We start from the raw sequence: 23,420 nt of genomic DNA, 5'->3' as shown, positions 1-23,420 counted from the left end.
TTAGGTAGCCCCACCACCTCTGCCCATGAAGTGCTCCCCGAACTCCCCTGTGATGGTCCCTTGCACGCAAGATGGAGATCCCCAAGACACACGCTGTCTCATAAGTGGCTCTCAGCACTATCAAAACACACTTTTACTAACATAATCTGTATTTAAATATATGGTTTAATATAGACATATAGAAGTTGGACTCCGCTGTTCTCAAGTTACAGCTGTCAGTTTGGCAGTGGCTGTTGTATAAAAGTAACTTAACACCGAGTGTTAACCAGCACACATTTGCACTTTGGGTGCTGGTTTAAGCACTGCTTCATTTACAATAATGTTAATTTTCTATCACCACATATGCTAATATGTTACTCTGCAGCAGCTTAATGAAAGCATGAAGGAGATTTTACACACAACAAAGTATAATATGAACTAGAACTCGCGTAACCAAATGGAGAAAGGTCAGCAATGTGTAAACCATCTTGTCCCTTTGGACACCGAGTGCGCATACAGGTGCAGACTATTCAGTTGCCTAAAATCCCATTATGGACAATGAAAACCTAGTTAATACTGTCAAGAGCCCAAGCATCAGTTAAACTTGCCCTAAAGCAAACTCCTACATTTCATAAACTGGATAACACTCTGGACTTCCTTGGTTGCATTCCTGTACAGATACCTGGATGTGGCCACTTCCATTTAGGCATCTTAATCTGGGAGCTGAAAACAACTTTGATTAATTGGTGATGCTGCTGTGCTACCCCAGGTATCTGATATCTTTTTGATAGTTTAGTCTGTGTTCTGCTATAAAACCCGTGTATTTTGATCACAAACATGCCACAGAAAAAATAAGCAAACAGAAAACATTTCCTCATTCCCATGGAAATATAAATTCTCCCTTGTATTATTTCTGTCTGTCTCCCTCAATAAGACATTGCACATGCACTAATCTCCAGGCAGTAATTACATAAATGCTCACTGGCAGTTCACTTCAAGGCTAGAAATGGGAGTTTCCTACTAATTTGTATCACAGGATCTTCACTTTCCATAAGGCAACACAGGGTGAAATAGTTTTAGGCAGCCCTCTGCACAGTGGGCCTCATTCACTGCCTTGCATACAGACTGATTATAGAGTTTACTAAAATATAAGTTACATTTACTGCCACAGAGACCTTTATGGTTGGACAGGCAGCCAGAATGGCACCATGACAAGAGAAGAAAAAACCCCCAAAGCCACTGAAAGACATGTAAATGCTTAAAGAATTCCTAGATAATTTCTCTTAATAGCAGCACACACAAGGAGGTACAGAAGAGGGGTTTCATTCTGGTTGTTCACAATGACCCATTCAACTCACTCAGCTATGCTGGCCCTAAATGAAACAGCCCACACTCATGCCAATAAAGCTGTCACCATACCTATCATACTTCTGAAAAGTCCTCTCCACAGCCTCTGCACAGATCAGTTCAGGAAGTGTTTTCTTACCTTTGCTTTCGTGAAAAATTTGTGTCTTAAGAGTTCTGCTGCTGTCGGTCTGTCAATAAAAACAGATGCAGAAAAGACAATGATAAATGCCCCCTTTCAACACAACAGTCTTCCAGGTTGCTGCAGCTTGTTGTAACACGGCATCTTGTAAGGGCATCGGCAACGTGTTCCAAGTAAATTCTACACCAGCAGTCTTTTAAACACTCAGTGTATTCTGATCAAAGCCTATTCTGTTCAAAAGCAGTGAATAACTTGGGGCGGGGGGGTGAAGAAGCTGCTCCCATTTTTATGTTGAACTTGAGTCTTTTAGAGCCAGTTTGATAGGATCACCGAAACTATTTGCTCAAAATTGACATGAAGGATCATCACCTACAGCAGGAGTGCAAGTAACAGAGTTATTTCAGATTGCATGTGTGTGATTAGTTCTATAAACACAGGTGGGACAATCAACCTTTGTCTAATAGAAAAGGAACCCCAACCCAAACCATTCTATGATTCTATGATTAGTTCTATAAAACACAGGTGGGACGATCAACCTTTGTCTAATAGAAAAGGAACAAGTACAAACTTTCCCCTTTAAGTTAGGCTTTAGGATAAACACTGGAAAGTAAAAGACATCCCCCTTGGTTAGCTTAGATTCATAGAATCATAGAATGGTTTGGGTTGGAAAGGACCTTTAGAGGTCATCTAGCCCAACCCCCCTGCAGGGAGCAGGGACACCTTTAACCAGATCAGGTTGCTCAGAGCCCCGTCCAACCTGGCCTTGAATGTTTCCAGGGATGGGGCCTCCACCACCTCTCTGGGCAACCCGTTCCAGTGTTTCACCACCCTCATTGTAAAGAATTTCTTCCTTATATCCAGTCTAAACCTACCCTGGTTTATTTTAAAATCATGATCCCTTGTCCTGTCACAGTCAGCCTTGCTAAAAACATCGTCCCCATCTTTCCTACAGGCCCCCTTTAAGTACTGAAAGGCCACAATAAAGTTCTTTCTTTCTAAAGACTCAGGCCTACATAAGAAAGTACCAACTTAGAGCACGTCACATAGTACAAACTATGCTTAAATAGTAACAGAGTTTAATTAGCAATTTGCAAAGGCCATTCATCACAGGGTTTATTTCACCTCAGACTATTCTTAACAAAAATCATCCACCTTATAGCAAGGGAGCCCCCAAAATAATTAAAAAGCAATTGCACTAAATCCTCCTCTTTGAGAAGCCATACAATATGCATGAGCATATCTGACTCTGCTAGGTGCTCTTTAGGAGCCGACCTCCTGCTCCCACAGTCAGGGTGATGGTAGTGGCTGTTAGTGGTGCTCGAGAAGAGAGAAGGGGGACGCCACTATTCAAAGCCATTGTGTTTAATTCCGATCAGCACGCATTCTAACCTGCAGGGATAGGATATGCTTTAGAAGGGAGAAAAAAACATCACGCTGGGAAAAACCACCCTGCTATCAGCATTTATCAAGCACTCCACTGGATTCATTAAGCATTTCAAGTGTGAAGCTTGTTAGAAGAGAGAGATCCCATCTCATGATGCGTGAGAAGCCTTTGTTCCCGGATCTGTCACAAAAGGGAACTGAAAAATGCCTTCATTATTATTATTTTATGAAGGGATTTTTTCCTTTCCAGAAGTAGTTTGCTTACTGAGGGGAAAAAAAGAAACTAAGAGGTATAAAAACTGATCTGTGGGAATGCTTGTTCCTTTACCTTTGCATTTTAAGGTACGCTGTTTTTAATGCAGGATGAACACGCCTTTGAACAGCTTCACAGACAGGCAAATGCTATGACCGTCCTCCACAGAAACACATCTGAGCTCTCCTGCGTGACAGGCTGTGGGTTTTGAACAGCGCCGCAGACAGCGGGACCCCGGCACGGCTTTGAACGATGCCCTAACATCATGACACAATGCTATCCCGGGCACCACAACATATGTACCACCCCCTCGGTAGTGTTTGTAACAACAGCGAGTAGTCAAGCTACTGTTACGAGGAAGACTGAAAAGTGTCCTCAGGTCACTTAAGCAACCTGTATTGATGAAAACATGTTGGTAAAATTTGCCAGTGTTACTCCTGATTTCTGCCCCCCTCAAGCAAATATTTCTTGTCATTAAGCAAGTCAAAACTACACTGAAAGCCTTCTTTGCACCAGCAAATTTTTAAAAGTTTATTTACGAAGCTTCGCAAGCAAATACTTACCGCCCAAGGTGTAATTTCTCATTTATAAACACAGAGCAGTCTTGACTGGGAACAAAACATGAACTGCAGTCACCTGCTGGGGGTGGCAAGGGGGAGAACAGCACTACACAGGCAGTGGACTGGGATGCACTCTCATTAACCCAAATGGAAGCCGTGCGCCCTGGCCAGGCACAATGCCAGACATTTATCCTTATTCTTAAGGACAGTCAAGAGAATCTGCTGCCACACAGCAAAATTGCTGTGTTCATTGTGACTGAAAGGCTGGAGGGGCTGAGAGTGTACCAGCTTTAAAAATTATGGAATGCCATGAGTTTTGTGGGTTTGTTTTAGGGTTTTGGTTTGTTTTTTCTTTTTAATTTATTTTGGTGACACCTGTTCTTACCTTTTTTCGGGGTCTTTTTGTAGGCATGATGAAATCATCTTCCTAAATGATTTCCCGTACTTCTTCAGCATCTCCTTATCTTGCACACCAGTTTCCAAAGATGGAGGCTCATTCTGTAGCGTCAGCATTAAAACCTGAAAGAATTATGTCTATTGGCAATGAGATTTTTCTTGGCCTTTGTTAGAGACAGATCTTGGGAACACTGTATTTTAGATACGCATTTTCATCAAGCATCTGAGTCAACAAGGACTGTTTCATCACAACGGCTCTCTGGGGGTAGCCTGAGCTCAGAGTGAAGTTTCTTACAATTTAAGACTGTCTCCTCACATTCACCAGACAGCAAAAACTCCCCTACCTTTTCCTCAAGGGGATTACAACAGGGTCTCTTCTTCTTCCCTTTGCTTCCCACATTCGCTAACTTTGCAGAAAGAATGATTTTCAAAACCTCTACACCCCTGCAAATTCTGCTTGTCAGCTGAGAGCTTCAAGACTCGTACAATAGAATCTAGAGAGTCACCTCCACCTCCTTTCCTTGAGAAGCCAGGCTAATTTATATCCGATAGTTTATGTTGTCGTCTTCCATTACATCTCCTGGCCCACAGCGCAGTCTGTGGGCCAAACACAAGGTTGGGATGGGCTACCAGGCCTGTTTGGTGTAAGCATAGCAGAACTTCTACCAGCCTTCCTCATTTGATATGAGCAATTGTGCAAAGCATTTCATTGAAACGCTCTGTTTAGATCTCCCTGCGGGTATTTCTTAGCTAGAAATCAAATTAACATAAAAGCAGAAGGGCAACATAAAAAAATACAAGGGTTCATTTCCATGTACCAATGTGACAGCAGGTGAAGACGTTTCTCACACAAGCACCCACCAAGCCAAACTGATCCTTCACATCACTCAGATATTCTGAAGGAAAGGAAGAAAATTACTCATTTCCATTTTCACTTGTCACCTACGTACAGATGAATATCTATTTTTAGAAAAGGAAGCAGCACATAGCACATTTAAATAGCTTTCAACAGCTATATTGCTTACGGCAGCAAGAGCCCATCAATCTAGCTGAAATTATACAGTCCGTGACAGAATTCCCTGCTTTTTTCTCCCCTCTCCTTGGAGGGTAGCTTAATGCATGGGTCATTTTGCTGCATAACAAAATTAATTTGCAGTGAAATGCAATTACATTCAATAAATAAAACATAGAAGTCGTCTTACAGGCTGCACAACTAGAACCCATACCTAATAAAACTGAAGACTCATAATTCTATCTACCATATGACACCACATGATACTTCGATTCGAGGGAGTAGAAAAAAAGTGGCCTTCAAGAGGGTGGGAAATGCAGAAGGGGCTAAAAGTTTTGTGACTGAGACAGGGCCTCATCAAGTATCAAAGGAGCCAGGGAAAATTATATCAAAGCTCAGTAGAAGGACAGGATGCTTCGGACCTCAACTGACGGGGCTAACTCTGTTAACTTTAAGATGCAGACTCCCTGAAAGAAAAGCGTGATGGAAGCAGCCCCTGGTTCAAGAGTCAGAAAACAGGGAAAGTTAGCCTAACTATATGGCACTTCAAAGTTCCAAGATATTTAAAAAAGATTTTTGAAGTGTCAGCATTTAAACAAGAATGTTTCCTCCACCTTGACTTCAATAAAATATTAATATTGCCAATACTGCACTATTTCATACTGATGTGGTACTTTCCAGAAATGCCCTACCCTAGTTCAGTGATTGACAGGTCTGCATTGGCATTAAACAAAATATGATGTTCTTTTGGATAACTGGTAACAGGATTTCTGAGAGATATCAAAAAGGATTATCAGTGCAGGAGGAGGAATGGCTTGCCATCCCAGTGTCACTGGATGCCAGATAACATTTTCTGAATCATTATTTATATCCCTAAAAACATCTGCTGCCTTCAGAGGCTCCAGGATTAAAACACACAGCACCTTCCTCAAGAATGGTGACCATGGCGAGACTCAGGATCTAAATAAGAACCAAGCACAGTTTCAGACAATGCTGATTAAGTGGCATATTTTTAAAAGGTGACTTCAGATAAATCCAAGAACATCGTGATCCACAAGTGCAAGTTGAGAGGACAAACTCTTCAACGAAGCATGCCGGCCACATTCTTGGAAACTCCCACAGAACACACTGATCCTTTATCTTGCACAAGTATCTGGAGACCTGCTCACCTTCATCGGCGGGTATTTATGGTGAGGAGCTGCCCCTGTAGCCAGTTCAATAGCAGTGATCCCAAAGCTCCAGATGTCTGCCTTGAAATCATATCCTCTGACCTGAAAAATATTAGAAGATGTTAGCATGTGCTTCTTGCTATCCTACACTACAATCCCTTTCTTTAGCTTGTTACACAACCTTTCGCCCTTTCCTTCCTTTCCCCTCAAATTTCGGAAGACCAGCACTGTAGTGTTAAAGAGATGGAAAGAACACTTTCTCTCTCCCCTTCCCCCAGCTGCGTATACCTTCGAGGAGGTGTTTTAGAAGTCACAGTCTGATGAAAATTATGGTTGTGGACTGTGCAACTAGGACTGCTCTGCCATAAACCTCTCCATGTGTAGAACATAAAGGGGCACTGGGTTAACCCAGGCTCAAACTTCAACACAAAGACACAGAGAGTCATTAAACAGTATAATGAAACTCTCACAGTTAATAGACAGACTGTTATCCCCTTGGGACGTACGCCTCACTACACTTTTAGTCAACCGCTTAATCAATCTGACTACAAACATGCTCAATCCTGGAACTTCAGAACACACCACCTCAGTAAAAAGCCCTTCATTCCTGTCTGCAGACTAATATTTCCCTCCACTAATTAATAGTACCTTCTGCACTTGACATTAAACACGGACTTGTTCAGGAAAATTTATAGCATTTACTTCCCCTCATGCACAGGAAAAAATATTTCATATGCCAAAGCGGTTACTTCCTCACTATCATTAGGTAATATTTTGGCACGTGCTTTCTCCACTGCAGGGGACAGACATTATGTACTAACTTCAAGAGCAGCTACAAAAATCAAAGCCTTTTGGCTGCTTAGAATGGTCTGTATTTCTTCTCGCTAGACTATAGAAAAATGAATCAAAGCTAATAGGGATATTGTGTTCAGCTAACCTAACGAGCTTTACAGAGACGCTCATTGTGATGACGCCAAAAACGTTCCTTAAACTACCTTTAAGATGATCTTGAATTTTGGCAAACAAACAGAGAAACCCTCTTGCACTATTTTTCATATAATGCTATAGTTAAACTGGAATTTATTATAGCAACAGGTATTTATATCTCGACTCTGCAGGCATCATTTTCGTGAGCCTTAAAAGGCTTGAAAGGCTTCCTGAAGTGCTGCAGTTTATGGATGCTGTGATAACAAATAGATTTCAAGTCATTTAACTAAACAAGCACAGATACCTAGTAATACTTAGTATCATTTTAAAGAACACAGTGCAGGAAGAAATATGCTGTAAGGGTTGGGTTGGTTTTTTTTTCCCCTCCCACTATTTTTAGGTTTTGAGAATAACTTCAGGACATTGTTTTAGCTTTATCCTTCAGTTGGTCTTACAGTACATTTATACACTGTACAATTCCCCATTTCCCACCACGATTTTAACTCTTTAGCGTGGTGGGTTTTTTTAATTATATAATCCTGCTGGCAAAAGAAAGCCACGAAGTTCAAAACTGTCTAGAGCAATGCATCTTGACATCTGTCCAACACATATTAGTCACCACCCTGCAGTCAGTTTACATCAACAACACTTATTTTTCTCATCAACTTTTTTTGCCATAAATCTGTCGAGTGACCATATATTAAAAGACAATGCCAGGCTATCGCGTATTAACATGATAAAGGAACTTAATGACGCTGAAGTAAACCAGATGGAATTGGGTCGATAATATCTACATATGGAAGGCTAACCTACAGCAACCCCTTCGTCCTTTTTCCCCAGGTTGGATATAGCGGCTCAGAGTGACACCTGCTGGAAGACAGCAAGATGATACAAATGGACGTAGAAGGATTTCACACCAGCACCCGAAATACCTCCTTACCATCTAATATTTGCAGCAAGTTAGATGCACAGCCTTCATGGAAGCACTGGACTCCCTAGAAAATCTGCCTCCTTTGGAAACACATCTGTTGCAGGAAGAACCTCCCCTTAAGTCACTAAAACCTTCATTCCCCCTTTTTAGCACCCTCCTTAAGATCTTTTTTCCCTTTTGTCCTGCAGATTGCAACCACCCTAACTTCAATGGGCCTGGAGCAGCACCCTTAGGTCCTGGCCAGCCTGCCGTGCCCTGGGACAGGACACAAAAGCAAGTGACAACTCTGACCTGGTTTTGGAAACACTGAATACTTTTATTTGTTTTTAAATCAACATAAAAAAAAAAAATAATCCAGATTTATACAACAGTGAAGCGCAGTTCAGAAGCAAGTTTGCAAAGACAGTTCTTGACATGGGGAGGGGATCTTGTACTCTATGGTGTTAGACTTGTACTGAGGAGGTTGCAGGAGTGCTGTTAACGCACCAGCCCCTCAATGCCACCATGGGGAGCCACTGAAAACGCCAAACATTGAAAAAGCCTTTCATCAGTAAGATATTTAAGCTACTCCAAAATTATTTCAATCCCTCAAGAAGTTTTAGATATAGGAGAAAACGCATTGAAGTTCTACCACTGCATTTCACTTTAGAGATATGCACACACACACACACATATATGGATATATGTGGGGGTCTTATTCAAGTTTCTCCTAAACTTCCAAATATTTTTTGTGAACAAGCAAGTAAACCACGTGGGTTTATTTTAATGAAACAATGTTTTCCCAAAATATTTTTATTTCAAAGATTTTTGAAAGGAAAAAAAGAAAAATATTTATAGTCAGTTGTATTTCTGCTTGGTGCACCTGTCAAAAAAATCAAACCCTGAATTCTGTCAGTCTGTTTTTAAGGGGATGAGGGATAATTTTCAGAATGTTTATGGCACTGAACATCAACCCAGACAGATAGATCCTGCAAATGCCCTGTCAGGACTGTGGCATAATTTTGTTTGTGGATCTTGCTCAGAAACAGGCAAAGATATTTTACATTAAACAAAGTTTCCAGGTGGCCTTCAGCAGTAGTCACACAGACAAAGCTTCTACAGTTTAGTCTAGATGTAGTGGAGGACAAAAAGTGACATATCTTCACTCAAAGGGAAGAAGTATGGCATCTTTTAGCTAGCCAAAAGAGCAAAGGAGGAAGGTGGAGAGGCAAGCATTCCTCAGTAATTACAGTCTGGGTACTCACAAGCCAAGAGAAACTAAAAAGCTGGATAAAGTCAACTGCATGTTATTTTACTGTAATAACTCTCCTCTCTTAACATGTTGCAATTAGCTACCCCAAATCCTCCTATTTGCAGACACAGAAAAGCATGTTACCGAGCTGTATATGTGCATATCTACCACGTGCAAAACTATTTATATTCTGCCTCACATTTAGGCAAGAGGGATGGGAGGGTTAATCTTCTTTATGCAACAGCTGAGCTGTCTCATCCTTACCTTAGGTAGGAGCCTGAAGAGAAGCAACAGGGCAAAAACCTACTGAACACTTAATATTCCCCAGCACAGGCCTGGCTGCAATAGGCAAAGACAATCCTGTGGTTTTAAGAAAGCCTTACAGGATGCCAAATTGTCATCTTAGTTTGAAGTAAATGTGGTCATTGCTGACAACAGGGAAATCCAGGTGCAGATCAGCTAAGAAGATACGAGGAAAAACAATTCACCTGTTCCATAACTTCTGGTGCCATCCAGCAAGGTGTGCCCACAAAAGTTTTCCTGACTTTATTTCTGGTAATGTCACCACCAGTGGCCAGAAATGCACTAACACCAAAGTCTGAAAAGAAAAACAAACAAACAAACAAACAGATTTTATTAAGAACACATCCTGAGCAAACTGAAGGGTTGGCCCCCCTTTCCCCTCGTATTCCCAGCCATCTATTAGGTACAGTTACGCATGAGGAGTTTCCTAATGAACAAAGAATGATCAACAGTTAGCCAAGAGTGTTGGTACATGAACGGTCTGTAGTCCACCATTCAATTACTGGGGAGAGCAGAGCTTTCAGCGCTGGCGGGCAGAGAGGAAAATTCCACTTTCCATTACGGCCCACTGGTCACAATGCCGCACGCCCACGCTCCCCCAGCAGACCTGCTGCCATACAAACCTGCCTCTGACAGCCAGTGCTTTATTTACATTTGTATATATACATAACAAGTAATAACTGAACTTCAATTAGCGTCCCGTTAGTATTTGCAGCAACGAAGTCAGGTACCAAAACCAGTTATAGACTTTTTAACATTTAACTGTCCTAATTGCATCCTGCAGACTGGTTACCAGCCCCTTATTCTGGATGGTTTATTAGTAAAATATGCTTTGCTTGGTAGACAGGTATTCACATCCTGCACAGTGTTACCCCCGCTTGAAGCATTTTTTGCAAGCTGAAGGATGCTCAGGTACACCCCATGCCCTCACTGGTAATTTTAGTACTTAAAGTAAATAATTTTTAAATGAAAACTATGCTTTCAAAGGTAACACAGATGTTCTATGCCATCCAGAATGACATAGAAAAACAGGATCTGTGAACAGCAGCAGGGATAGCAATGAGATGCAGTATGTTTGTTCAGAGAAGAGCATTACAAAAGATTTGGCAACCAAGTCATTCAAGAGAAGATGGCAGACTTTCCTCAGAGAAAAAAATAAAGTAAAATAAATCAGGTGACAGGGAAGCTGTAAATACAAAACCGTAGAAGTACTTCTTCCCAATTTGCTCTAAACGACACTGCTTATGCGTTGCAGAATTATAGACCTGCAATGGGTCATTCTCCGTAACTCAATTTTATCTACTGCTCCCCTTTCTCTTAAACACAGTATAAGCAACCAAAATCTTGAATGCTGTTTTTGAGATTGATGACAAGCTTCGAAGATAAATCTCTGAAATCCAAGTGCTATTTCACATAAAAACAGAACATTATTGACCACAGCTGGGTTGAAAACTTCTGAAACTCAGCTGCCTGACACAGTAAACTGTAACCGTAGAGAGGACTTTTACTCAAAGGAACCATGGAATTATTCCATGGCACAAGGATGTTATCCTGAGGAATCAGCTGCAACAAAAGATCCCTCTGTACAATTTGCAAGCAATGGCATCCACGTGAGGACAGTCCCAAGCATCCTCTGCATCACGCCAGCGGTGCGACGAGCCCCTACTCACCAGTCTTTCAATATTTGAGAAACACCACTAAAATTATCACTCAGAATACTAACATGCTGAAAGCTTCCAGCTCACTTAGGCTAGAGGCTTCCAAGGACAGAAACTTAGTGCTCACTAAAATACTGGACAGGATAACTGAAAGCTGACATTAAAGAAAGCTGCACAGAAATCACAGGGCTAAAACAAACACCAGCAAATGCCTATCATCAGGGTTCAGCTTCTTCCAGACGGGCTGTCCTGTTCTCTCCCCTGTTCCCAGAGACATCTTGTCTTCCTGCCAAACTCAAAGGTGTAGCATATCTAGATGAATCAATATCCCCATCAGGACTGCAATCGGCATTTTTCGGGAAATCCACTTCTTGCAACAGTGATCCTGCTTTGAGGTCTTCCATGTACGTATCCACAATCCCTGCTTTTCTCAGAAAACTGAACGAGTTTCCTAAAAAGTTCAGAGTAAAATTACTTGCACTTTACCCCTCATTACGGGAAGTCTCACAAGATCTATTGTTCTAAACAATTAGAAGTTCTTTTAAATAAGATAATACTAATAGAAACTTGTCCTAGTGCCATCAGCATATTATTGTGATGGGCTGTATTTGAACTTGTGTGTATTACCTTACCTCAAGTTTCCATGCAGTCATTCTGAGGGTAAAGGAAATGCCATTCAAAGCAAAAGCATTCCAGCAGTAAAAACACAAGTCCTTTACACAGCGCACGCAGCATTTACCACATTTCACATCAAGCGTGCGTTTAAAAAATTCCAGTTGGAAATTGTGCCCCTACGCCTGCCTTCTGAGGTCAGCAGAAAGCTTAAACGGAATTAAACTGTATGGTTGATTTATTCAATGTTTTCCCAATCAATTTCCCCTCATTTCCAGTGGGCTAAAATAGGGACAACCAGCCTGTGCTACTCTGCTGAAAGGAATGACTTTGAAACAGTCTTCTCAAATGTCATCTTACTAACTTTATCCAAGTCCCAGCTATTAAGATAAGAATGCGCCTGCTCTCAAGAAAAATCTGTTAAGCAATAAAATAAAGTTAGGGTTCAATTCCTACTTCTGAGCAGCTGGTACAATCTGTGCCTCATTCTCTTTGCCACTGTTAACTACCCTCAAGAAAGGCTAAAACAGAACAAGGTTATTGCAAATGCATTTAACTCTAGAAAATGGGAAAAGCCACAAAGTTCAAGAGGTATGATAGCTCAGAAGTGTTTATATTTGTACTCTTCTTTGGCAGCTTGTACTTTATATTGGCTCATTACGGTGATAACTGGAAAGGACTGCATCACCAGAAACAGGGAGGAACTGGGAATGTTTGGACCTGGCTTGCAATACCAGTAACCACCACTGCTGGGAATCCAACGACTGTCAGATACTCTGAAGGAGCCCAAATATTGCAGACTTCCAGCAGTCTGCTAGTAAATAATAGTCTCCAGGATGTGCGGATGCAAGTGGTAGGATCTTTTTTTTTTAATCATTTTTCTGCAGCAACATAGAAAAGATTAATCTGCTGGACCTGTTTCAGTGATACAAACCAAAGACTTAATTAAAAAAAAATAAATATATATATATATGTATCTCCAGACTCTCATATCACAGCAAAACCAATCCAAAATGGAAATGACAATTCTGCTGATGCAGGCTCTGCAGAAAATACGTCCAATTTTGTCTTTTTCAGTAGGAAGATCATGTGTTGCAAACCACATACCCTACAAAACACTCTAGCGTTTGAAAAAGTGTGGTATTAGGCAACAACTCCTGCTATTAAGGTAGCCCAAGTTGTCAAACTTGAAAACTGCTCTGGCCACTCAGGAAATGCAAAAACTGAAAGAAAAATCTCCTCTTACTATTCTGTGTTGGAGAAACAGAGACTCAGTCTAAACAACTCACCAACGCAAGAATGCTGTGGGCAGGACCACACCGCAGCGGGCTCCATTGCTGCCGCCTACGTCAGGAAGATTTCTACAGTATCAGAAGTTAGATTGATTTACCCCAATCAAGAAGCCATTAAAAATCATCTCTCCTTGACAATCTCATATTGTAACATTACCTTAAACCTAAAAAGCACAAGTATCCACCCCTGTAGGTAGCTACCGCAAGGACTGTGTGCTGATCAGGATCCAGGACCAAAGCCTACTGACAGCAGAAAGGCTCCTACAGAGTTTGGTGGGTTTGGATCAGACCTTAAACCAGCAATTTCCAACTTTAATGGGGGCAGAACAACAGAATGAAACAATCCTGACTTCAAACCACTCAGAGCTGTTTTTAAACTTGGGTAGCCAAGGTATTATCCCTTCTCAAGCAAAAATAAAAGTATTTCAGAAGATAGCACCAAGTGGGTTTTTTTTCCAGTGGTCACCTTCCTTCTTGTTCACTTGTTCATCATCAGAAACTATCTGCAGCTGTTCTTAGTGTTTTTCTGCAAACCTTACAGCTTTTACAGCACTGAAGATGAAGAAAGCCTGGCAAGAAAAGGAGGAAGGCAGTGGTAAATAGCAGTTTTGTGCTGAGAATGCAGCAGGGTGGTAAGACACCAGAGAAAAGAAAGATTAGTGAAGAACAAGAATCAAAAACTTCCTTCCTTTAAAGACTATAGGGTTATACAGTGGTATTGGATCTAAAAATACATACTTGTTCTCCCAAACTCTCCTTTGGAAAGGTAGACCTCTACAGTCACATATATTCCTATCCAATTCACATGCAGAACAGTAGCTTTATTTTTATATGCAGCAGCAGTTCAGCCTTTTTGCAATAATGTCAAGGCACATAAAAGATGTATGAAACCCCTTTGCTGAGTAAATGTGAAGATCACATCTGAAACCGAGCCCCAACAGCATGTTAGTAACGATATATTAATACTGTATAAAGTAACTTAAGGTCCTTAACAAAGCCCAGGCTGGGAGAAGCCACTGCCCTTGGAGAAGTTCACGAGCTGTTTCAACAACCAAATAGCGCAACACCTCCTCAGGAAATGCAGGTATTACAAATGAACAAAGAGTAAGTTACTTCACATCGTGCTGCTGCAGGAGAGGCGAAACTCTCCACCAACCACAGGAAAAAAAAAAAAATAGTTTTGCCCTTTTTTGAAAGGGAGAAGAAGCTCAGAGGTGTCTGTGATGCTCAGCACTCCTCTCCCCGAGTTAGATTGGTGCCTTGCCCCTTGTTAAAGCAATTTCATCTCCCAAAGTTAGCGTTTCCTAAGGGAAAGTGGGGGAATGACACTGCCTGCATCATAGCTCAATGTTTATGTAGAGCGCTATTTTAGTACAATGAATTAAGAGCAGTCAGGAACACAGCGAACCAGTGACAAGCTGGCATGGATTTGTGGAAAGTTACACAAATTCAGTTACACAAGTTTTGCCTGGCCTTAACTATCCCCATTTTATAAATAGATAAAGCGAGAGGGGTTAGGCAGTTTGCCCAGTATCAATTAGCAAGTCCTGAACGACTTCATGAAATCTCACCTACTTCAACCGCTTGGCAACACGGCCTGCCCAGGACACAGCAGGCACACTGAGCAACTCTTGGAGAAGGTGCTAATAATAATCCTGACTGGTTTTAAAACCTTAAGATATTGTGTTATTGTCCCTACAACAGAAAAATCCCCCACGTGGAGGGACGTGCACCTCTCAGCCTTCAGTAGACCCTTGCCTTCTTCACATTCAGTCAGAGGGGTGGGTGACAGCATTATTTAATAGCCCAGTGCATAAAATCAGGGGGAAAAAAAGATTTAGTCTGCACCCAGACTCAGTAGGACGCTAATATCATGCCATGGGTGGAGCATGGTTCATACCGAGCAAGTCTCATGCACCCTGAGAGTTTCCCTCAACCTCTCCCATCCCTTCCCAGTCTACTGAAACTCTCACTTCATTTCACAATAATTTACAGGCCCTGCACAGTTAAATAAAGTGAAGAATATTAAGCCTTGCTTACTGTGAGAAGTCTCCTGTTTTATGCAGCAGCATTGGGGTGGACATAGTTTATGTTGACAAAGAGCGTTTTTACCTGTGCACCTTTTAGCCTCCAGGGAGCCAATAAATGCCAGGTCAAAGTGGTTTTATGCTCTGATTAAAAAAAAAAAAAAAAAAAAAAAAGAAAAACACCCCCAACAACCAAACACACACAATAATTGCCATGGGAACACAAAAGAATGCGGCTATCTCAATTTACATTGCAACCATCGTCAGCACAGCCCAGAACAATGGTATCTGGGAAAAAGTCCTGCTCTCTCCAGAAGATAGATTAATTCAATGTGGAGGAAAACACTTCAAACTGAGAAAGCAATACTCTCTGAATTGTAAAAGGCTCCAAAAACTTGGTGCCAAGCCACAAGCCCAAGTCAGTGCCCTCGGGGGTGGGGAGGTGGGGGAGAAAAGTTAAGATAGAAGCAAACAGCCTCAAGTTTAGGTCTCGCTGGTCAGCTGGATCTGTTAAAGGCTATTTTATGCCTTGGTTCAGTGGATACACATTTTGAAAGCAAAAGGAGCTGCAAAGTTAAAAATAGAACCATGAGTAAAAATACCAAGTCCTAGGACAGTCTGAAGCTGGGCATTTGTGCAGGCCATTAGAAGAATTTTTAGAATTCCTACTTCCAGCAAATGCCCCTGAGCTCACAGATTTCTCCTCTCTTTACCTGCGCCCGCCTCAGCTCGTGCTGCTCCCACAGCAGCTTTCACGTCCGACGCGCAGCCACCAATCCGGAGTTACAAACAGAACTTGAGAAATGTCGGACACACGTTCATCAAGTTGCTTTTTTCTGTTCAGCCTTAACAGAATTGCACAGCCCCAGTTAACAAAAGGGGCTTTAGTTTTCACCGGTTAGAATTGTATAATCCTGCAGCAAAATTACTGCCATGAATTCTACACAGTGAAAGTTTCCCAAGTCATTAAATTCACTGACATGTTGTGGAGGTATAGCCCAGCAGTGGGGTTTCCTCCACCACAGGGTCAAGCATTTTTTTTCTAAACCTTGAAAGCAGCTTTGGTTTTTTTTTTTCCTCAAAGGATTTCCAGTTTGGGATTTACATTCCTCACATTTACATTTAAGATTTACATTTCTTCTGAAACAAGAAACATGTATTGTGTCAAGCAGTAGGAAACACGCAGGAACACAAGGTTGCAAAGGCCAAACACTGAAGACAACCTTTTTAACAACTGTTCACAGGCAGTTTTGCTAGAGGGATGGCAAAAGGGGAAGGGGTCATTATAAAAGATTTTAAGTCATTCTTTCCCCGCTACATCATTTGTATTTTTTAGGTACACCAAACAAGGTGTACCTAAAGTACAAGGTGCTCCTTCAAGGGAGGTGCCCCATTCACTCTAACCTTCAGGCTTCTTTCACAGCTGGTCAGTTCTTTATTTTTTTTTCCTCATAACGTAACTTTCCAGCAAAACTTAAACACTTTTGTTTCACGGGAATGCAGCGATGTCATCCAGCTGATAACTGAAGCACTGAATGATCACCAGAATTATGAATAATATGCATTAATATTATTGTCAAAGGCAAGTGCTTTGATATCACTGAAACAAAACACACTTTATTGGGATTGGTTTGCTTCCAGCATTTTTTCCCCCTCAAAAAATTCACAAGAAATTTTGCTATTTCATCCTGGGGTCAGGAGGAAAGGAAGCTTAAGTGTCAGAAATTCCCACAGAAGCAAAAAAATCTCATGTTATGACCAGGTCAGGCTCCTCTCTAGTATTCAGTCATTCATTTATTTTTGTTTCTTTCAAGTCATCAGCTGCCTTTGCAGAAACTAAAGCGCTTCCTGCCACTGTGGTGAACTTGCTGACCTTGGTTGAGTTTAGTCACTCTGCTGTGTCTCATGAAAGGCTGCAGCGTTCGTCCTCTTGCATGTTCAAAGGAAGAATTTGTAAAGAGGAAACTTTGCACATCTCACAAGGTTGATTTCGCAGAATATGCAGAGAGATGGATTTCATCATTTAAATGTTGCACGTATAAACCACTAGTAGAAACCTCCGTCCAAGGCAAGATGTACAAATCACAAACAAAATAAATCCTCTGAAATTCGTACAAGTACGACTAGTCAACCTTAAAACTGCTTATTCATCATTTAAATGTTGCACGTATAAACCACTAGCAGAAAGCTCAGTCCAAGGCAAGGTGTACAAATCACAAACAAAATAAATCCTTTGAAATTCGTACGACTAGTCAACCTTAAAACTGCTTAACAACTAAAAATTATTCAGCAGAAAAAAAATACAGGTTCCTCTTACCAGTGAGCCTTAATAAAAAAAGAAAGCCAAACCCTGGCACCCTCATGGAAGAGAAACACAAGCAGCTTTCTGCTAGGCTGGCAGAAACACTTGGAATAACAGTGCATTGCTCTAACGCAACAGCTATTTGCAGCCTCTCCCAGAACATAATCTAAAGGTCCGTACAGTTACAAATCCAAAGTGTTACATCTTGGCCCCATTATGGAAAAAAAATATGGGATTTCACCATATAAAGTTTGCTCCTTTGAGGATTTTAGAAGCCACTCCCTACCTTCCATCAGCTGCCACATGGGATGAATTATTTACACCTCATTAGAAATGTAACAGCGGGCATTAAGAGCACTGGTAGACTTAAGAGGGAAAATAAAGCAACTTCAGGTTTTAAACTGAAGTCCTGTATTTTTAGGTATTACGTCCTGTAAAAGGGCTTATTGCCTTCTGCGGAGGGACAAGAGCTCCTATGAAAAACTGTGCATTGCAACGCATTCTGCCTCCTGGTGGGAAATCCACACCTTTCATCCCAAAATGCAAATCCAGGCATAGATACACACCAAAGGAGCCCGTACCTCTCAGCACCACACAGTGCAACACGCACTTCTGCCTGACACAACAGTCGCTGCCACACAACTGCAAAGCCCTGTCCCTTAACCCCCAGCACCCTGGCTTGACTCACTGCTGTGCCTCCAACAGCAGCACAGGGCACTAAAAAAAGAGACCTTATCACAAACAGATATGGCTCTTTCCACTTAAATATGGGACTGAAAAAGTAAAACATATACCAAGATGTTTGTTATGATGGCAGGACCAGATACGAGCATTATGCTCCAGCTAGAGGTGGCACAAGGACAGGAAAGGCACCACAGGATTCATGGGCAGAGCACAGTCCCGAGGGAAAGGACAGTTGGAGGGGAATAGTACCCAGGATAGGAAAGAGGCACACTGGGAAGAGGAAGAAAAATAAGTCTCACAGGTTCTAAGTGTACTCTCCAAAAATCTTGTTCTAGTTAATAGTCTACTAATTCTTGATTTTGGAAAGAAGACTGAAGTCTGGAGGAACGTGTATGAAATAAAAGACCAGAAGAGTAGTATGGGGCAGGAGGGGAAACCAAACAAAAAGTCCCACACATACCACACAACACCCTTTTCCACAGATATACAATCCATCCACATCAAGGACTGTTTCCAACATGCCTGCGTTGATGCAGCTCGTGTCCGCAGTGACTACAACAGCCATCTCCTCCAGGCCCATCTGTATTAGCTAAAGCAACTGTCTCAACGGTCCTCCCTACCCCGTCCCTCAGCTTGCACAACTGCTTCCAAGACTTTCAGTTCACCCCAGTTTGGGCTGGGTTAGGGCAGTCAGTTGGACAAGCACTCTGCCACTCAGTTCAACTGAAGCGGACTAGGGAGCATCCACACGAGCCGTTTGACAGGCAGATCTTTGGATAAAGCCAAGCTGCAAGTGACTTTTACCATCAGACATACCAATTTCCTTCTGATCAATCCATCCACTGTTCACCGCAGTCCTTCTGAAAACCACCTTACGCACTGATGATAAATCAGCAAGGTTTGTGCAGCCTGCTTCCAAGCCTGTTGCTGTTTTAAAAATCTGACTAGCTTATGCCAAGAATTTTATCTAATCTATTGATTCTGAGGACTTAAAGGATTTATTCAAGCTGACAGTCATTATTCCAAAGAATGATATTTTAAGATAATAAGATGTAATAAACTCTGGGCTGGGTTTTTTTTTGTTTTGGTTTGTGGTTTGCTTATTGTTGGTTTTTTTGGTGTTGTTGGTTTGGTTTTGTTTGTTTATTTTAAGAACTGTGGGGCTTCTTGAAGCTAACATTTTTATGTAGGTTTCTTCTTAATCATTAAACTATGTCTTTAGATACACAGCTGTGCCTAAAGTTTATTCAAAGCTACCAGGAAAGTTACCTGCAATTTGCACTGAGCCATCTTCTCCAAGAAGAATATTTCCTGCTTTCACATCCCTGCAGAAAGATAAAGCAACAATAAGTGGAAGTCATTAAATCTTTCCTTCAAGCAACAAAATTACATGAAAACGTTATTATTTCTTGTATTTTGTTTCTTGCATTAGCACCTCCTGCATCCAATCATGCAGGAACAGTAAGGACTCAAAACCAACTGTGGCTTCAACAGACAGACACTTAGTGGTATTTGTACAAGTTATAGCTAGCAGTATTCTAAGTACTGTGCACACAAAAAAAAGTTGAAAAACTTATAAGAAGTTACCCTCAAAAATACAAGGAAAGAGGTTTATCCCAGGTTCTTAAGTTAGCTAAAAACGCAAAAACAGAACCTAGCACTGGTCTGATACTCATGTGCCCTTTTGGGGGGGGGGAGGGTGTGTGAGGGAAGACCTGAAGAAATGGCAAGTTGATCTAGTCTCACTACTGCTGGATGCATCCTATTCTTCCCAAGCCTCACTGCTCTCCAGCCCTGGAGGAGTTCATATCCTTCCTCAGCAAGTCAGTTTAGCCCCATGTACTGGTGAAAATCCAGACACAAGAAAAATGTTGCTCACTCCTGGCTCAATGAACTGAACCACATTATCAGGGGTCAGTTGAGCAGAGCTGGCACAATAGAGATGGTGAGAGTGGGAAAGTGAGGCCACTCAACTGTTCTGTCTCAATTTTAGTAAAAAAAAAAAGTCTCCCTGATTTTTTTGACCAAAGTCAACAAACGCACAAGAACATCCAGCATGTGCTACAGAAGTTATTGTACTATCCCCCTTCTACCCCAAAAAAGCTCTGTTTTTTCAGGTTAACCACAGCGCTTCTCCATTCTTGAGGGGAACGCTACTTTCACTCTAAATATGCTTTGAAGTTTTATCACTTATTTTCACAGGCTGCTGCCCACACAAAGCCAAGAGAAGCACCTTTATGGTTGACACCGGCATTCATCAGCATGGCTGCTAAGCTTGCACTGGCTAGGAAGCCATGCAGGTGCTGTCTCAAGAAAGGCTGCAAGCAAAGCAACCGCCTGGGGAATGGCTATCAGTGAATAAATAGCAATTCATAATACGCCTCACCTTAATGGCAACCACCTGCATGGAAAAGAAAAAAAAAGAAAAAACCAAACACCAAAACACAAATTCCCAAACAAGTCGATTCCCCCTCCACTGCCTTCTGCAAAAAAAATCCAAATCCTTTCACATAAAAAAATCAAAACAAGTAAAAAGCTATTTTTTTCTCTCCTTCCTCATGTATCATGAGAACAGAACTGGCATGATGGCCTGGCCAAAGAGCCACAGTCAGGCCCTGGAAATCTCCTCCTTCCTGGCTTTGCTCTTCTGAAGAAGAGCCTGGGCTGCTGCCAGTTCCACACCAGGGTAATTTTAAGCACATCCTCTCCAGCATTGGCATTTGTTAGATTCTTCCCAATACCCAGCCTAGGACATTAGCATGGCAAGGCCTTCCCCCAGCATACAGCAGAACAAAAGTGAACAAAGACTGTCCATAAGACAGTCCCACTAAAGATTACTTTCACAGCAATGGGCGGCTGACAGCAGCCTTTAGCCTTCGAACAAGTATTTCAAGTCCTGCCAAAGGTACGCCTCTTGCTAGCAGTGACCATCTTGGAGCCTAATCCCTGCTTGAACCACAAGTCTAAGAGTAAGTACAGGAAAATACTAACTTGCTTTAATGATCATGAACACTTGGATAGATCTATATGGAAACACTGCAGTTGTACGGCGAGACAGCCTTGAAAAGCTGACTTAAATGCAGAATGGGATTCAAAGCAGTAAGAAGCTGTGACAGTGATGCTGGAATAAGCAGACAAATGTAAAACCATTGCTGCCAGCAGCTCCAGTCCTGCTCATTTTACATTGGCCAAATACATGAATATGCATTTAGGGGCAAGTCAGCTTTCCCTCCAAGCAGCATTATTCTGTTTTCTTCCTGCAATTAACAGCCACTGCAGACAGGAAAGCATCAGCACTGCAGTGGATGGAGACTCTTCAGTGGACAGAGGGACTTGCAAAGATTAAATACAACATTAAGCATGTAGCTACGCTGCCCTACTTCGCCTCCACTGGCAAAATCCAATACAGTCGGCGTTGTAGAGAGTTAATCACCATGAGAGATACAAACCTGATTAACCCCCGCACTCCCACAAAGCATTCACAGTCCATTACAGCGAAGGAACGGAAAAGCTCCCTGCCAATATTTAGGTAGAAGATGCCTTTGGGATCCAACCCCATGGAGCATGCGGAGCCATGAGAGCACAGCACCCAAGTCTGCTTCCTAGGGAAGGAGCTGGCTCACACAGCACAAAATTGTGCTTGGCACAGGCGCAGCCATCTCCGGGAATCCCCCCTCGCACCAGCATTAATTCAGAGGGAACACAGTGTGTTCAGGAAACTCTCCAATCCTACTGGAAATGTTTATCCAAACAGTTGGCTCTCCTGCGACAGCCAGGACGCATGAGGCCCTGTCAAAGCTGCCTGCCAGTTCCAGGTTATAGGGAAAGGAGTAGCACGCACCCAGGTTGCCTTGTTGAAGTTATTGTTCCTCTTACTGTAGATGGACCTAAGTAACAGTAATTTCCTCTTCCATCTGTACTCCAAGGCAGCCCAGTGTGCTGGAGTGTTTTCCCCAGTATGCTGGGCTGTGCAGTATATATTGTACAGCCCTTCCAAACCTCCCCCACTGGCACGACAGCATGTGCAGCTCAGTGAGCCCCCGAAGCAGACCATGCTCAGCCATGAAAGAAGCGCCAGGGGAGTTTTTAAGCAGAACTAAGGATGAAATCCCAACCATAGCGCGCTTCAGAGTCAAAAAAACCAACCCAAAACTCAGGCAGGTTTCACTGACAGAGCAACAGCAGCCAGAAAGCAGCACGCATTCAATACCACCAGACCATCCTACCATAACAGAGCAAGCTGGACAGGCTTGGAGTGCAAGAGGTAGTGAAAGAAGCACCCAGATTGAATCCCATAGGAATAAAGAGCCAAAGGACTCCAGACCCTTAACACACTCCAGTGCAGAGGCTTGGGGGTTTTTTGTTTTATTTTTTTAACTTCAGCTTGGATTAATTAAAGTTTACATATTTTTTTTGTTGGAAACAAAAGTCAGTAAATACGGTGCTTCAGGCTGGTTCAAGAAATTAAACCAAGTCGTTGCTACAATAAGAGATCCAGGAGGCCAACAACAGCCACTGACAAATATCCAAGTCAAGCTGCAGAATGAAATCATCACTTGATGTGGCATTTCTTCCTGGTCACCAACCCCCTGAAAAGGCCATTACTCACCCCAGCATGGTATACTCCACCCCAGAGCAGCAAAACGGATCGGCAGCAAAATGTCTGGGGACACCGATTCCCTTTTGGAGTTACTGTACCACAGAGGCAACTTCCAGCTCTCCCATTCCTCACCCCAGTGTACTGGCATCGCGTTGCCCACTGCAACAGCACCGCGTGAACGTCGAGCGGCAATAACACAGGGTGAACACAGATCCCTTTAGCATATACTGGTGTCACCAGCAGCACCTTCAAATTAGGTCCTCCTTTAAAACTTTCTTTAAGATTAATTAATTGCATTTAAAGTAACGGGGCGGGGGAGAGAGGAACAGTGCTTTCCTGTTTATTCTCACCAGGAGATGCTTATAAACTTGCAAGCTGAATGGTGAGAAGTTTGTTACTCCAGGATACGGTTATTGCCAAGTATAACAATTTGAAGGTACTTCCTATGAATGTGGTAATGACCATATCCTGGGCTGAAACACTTGGAGTAAGTGGTGTGCCTGTGGCATAATTACTATGCTGGAAACAGGAAGCAGCTTTAGGCTGTAGCATAAACAGCAATTATATCACATTTTAAATGAAGTTACAAAACCCCGGAGTAAACTCTTTCTTGCC

At 42.2% G+C, this 23,420-nt stretch overlaps 1 protein-coding gene across 1 annotated transcript in view; it reads right to left on the bottom strand.

Annotated features, from left to right (window-relative positions):
• Positions 1-23,420, bottom strand: part of OXSR1 (oxidative stress responsive kinase 1) — a 93,324-nt gene that overhangs the window by 14,010 nt on the left and 55,894 nt on the right. The window contains exons 5-9 of the mRNA XM_035899636.1: positions 19,475-19,530; positions 9,816-9,925; positions 6,239-6,340; positions 4,047-4,180; positions 1,466-1,514 (exon numbers count right to left, since the gene is read on the bottom strand). Coding sequence (XP_035755529.1) covers positions 1,466-1,514; positions 4,047-4,180; positions 6,239-6,340; positions 9,816-9,925; positions 19,475-19,530 — 451 coding nt within the window. The remainder of the gene's footprint in view (positions 1-1,465; positions 1,515-4,046; positions 4,181-6,238; positions 6,341-9,815; positions 9,926-19,474; positions 19,531-23,420) is intronic.

This window comes from Egretta garzetta, unplaced genomic scaffold, assembly GCF_000687185.1.
Source record: "Egretta garzetta isolate BGI_Z169 unplaced genomic scaffold, ASM68718v1 scaffold117, whole genome shotgun sequence".
Classification (NCBI taxonomy): domain Eukaryota; kingdom Metazoa; phylum Chordata; class Aves; order Pelecaniformes; family Ardeidae; genus Egretta; species Egretta garzetta.
This window is presented reverse-complemented; position numbering and strand designations above follow the sequence as displayed.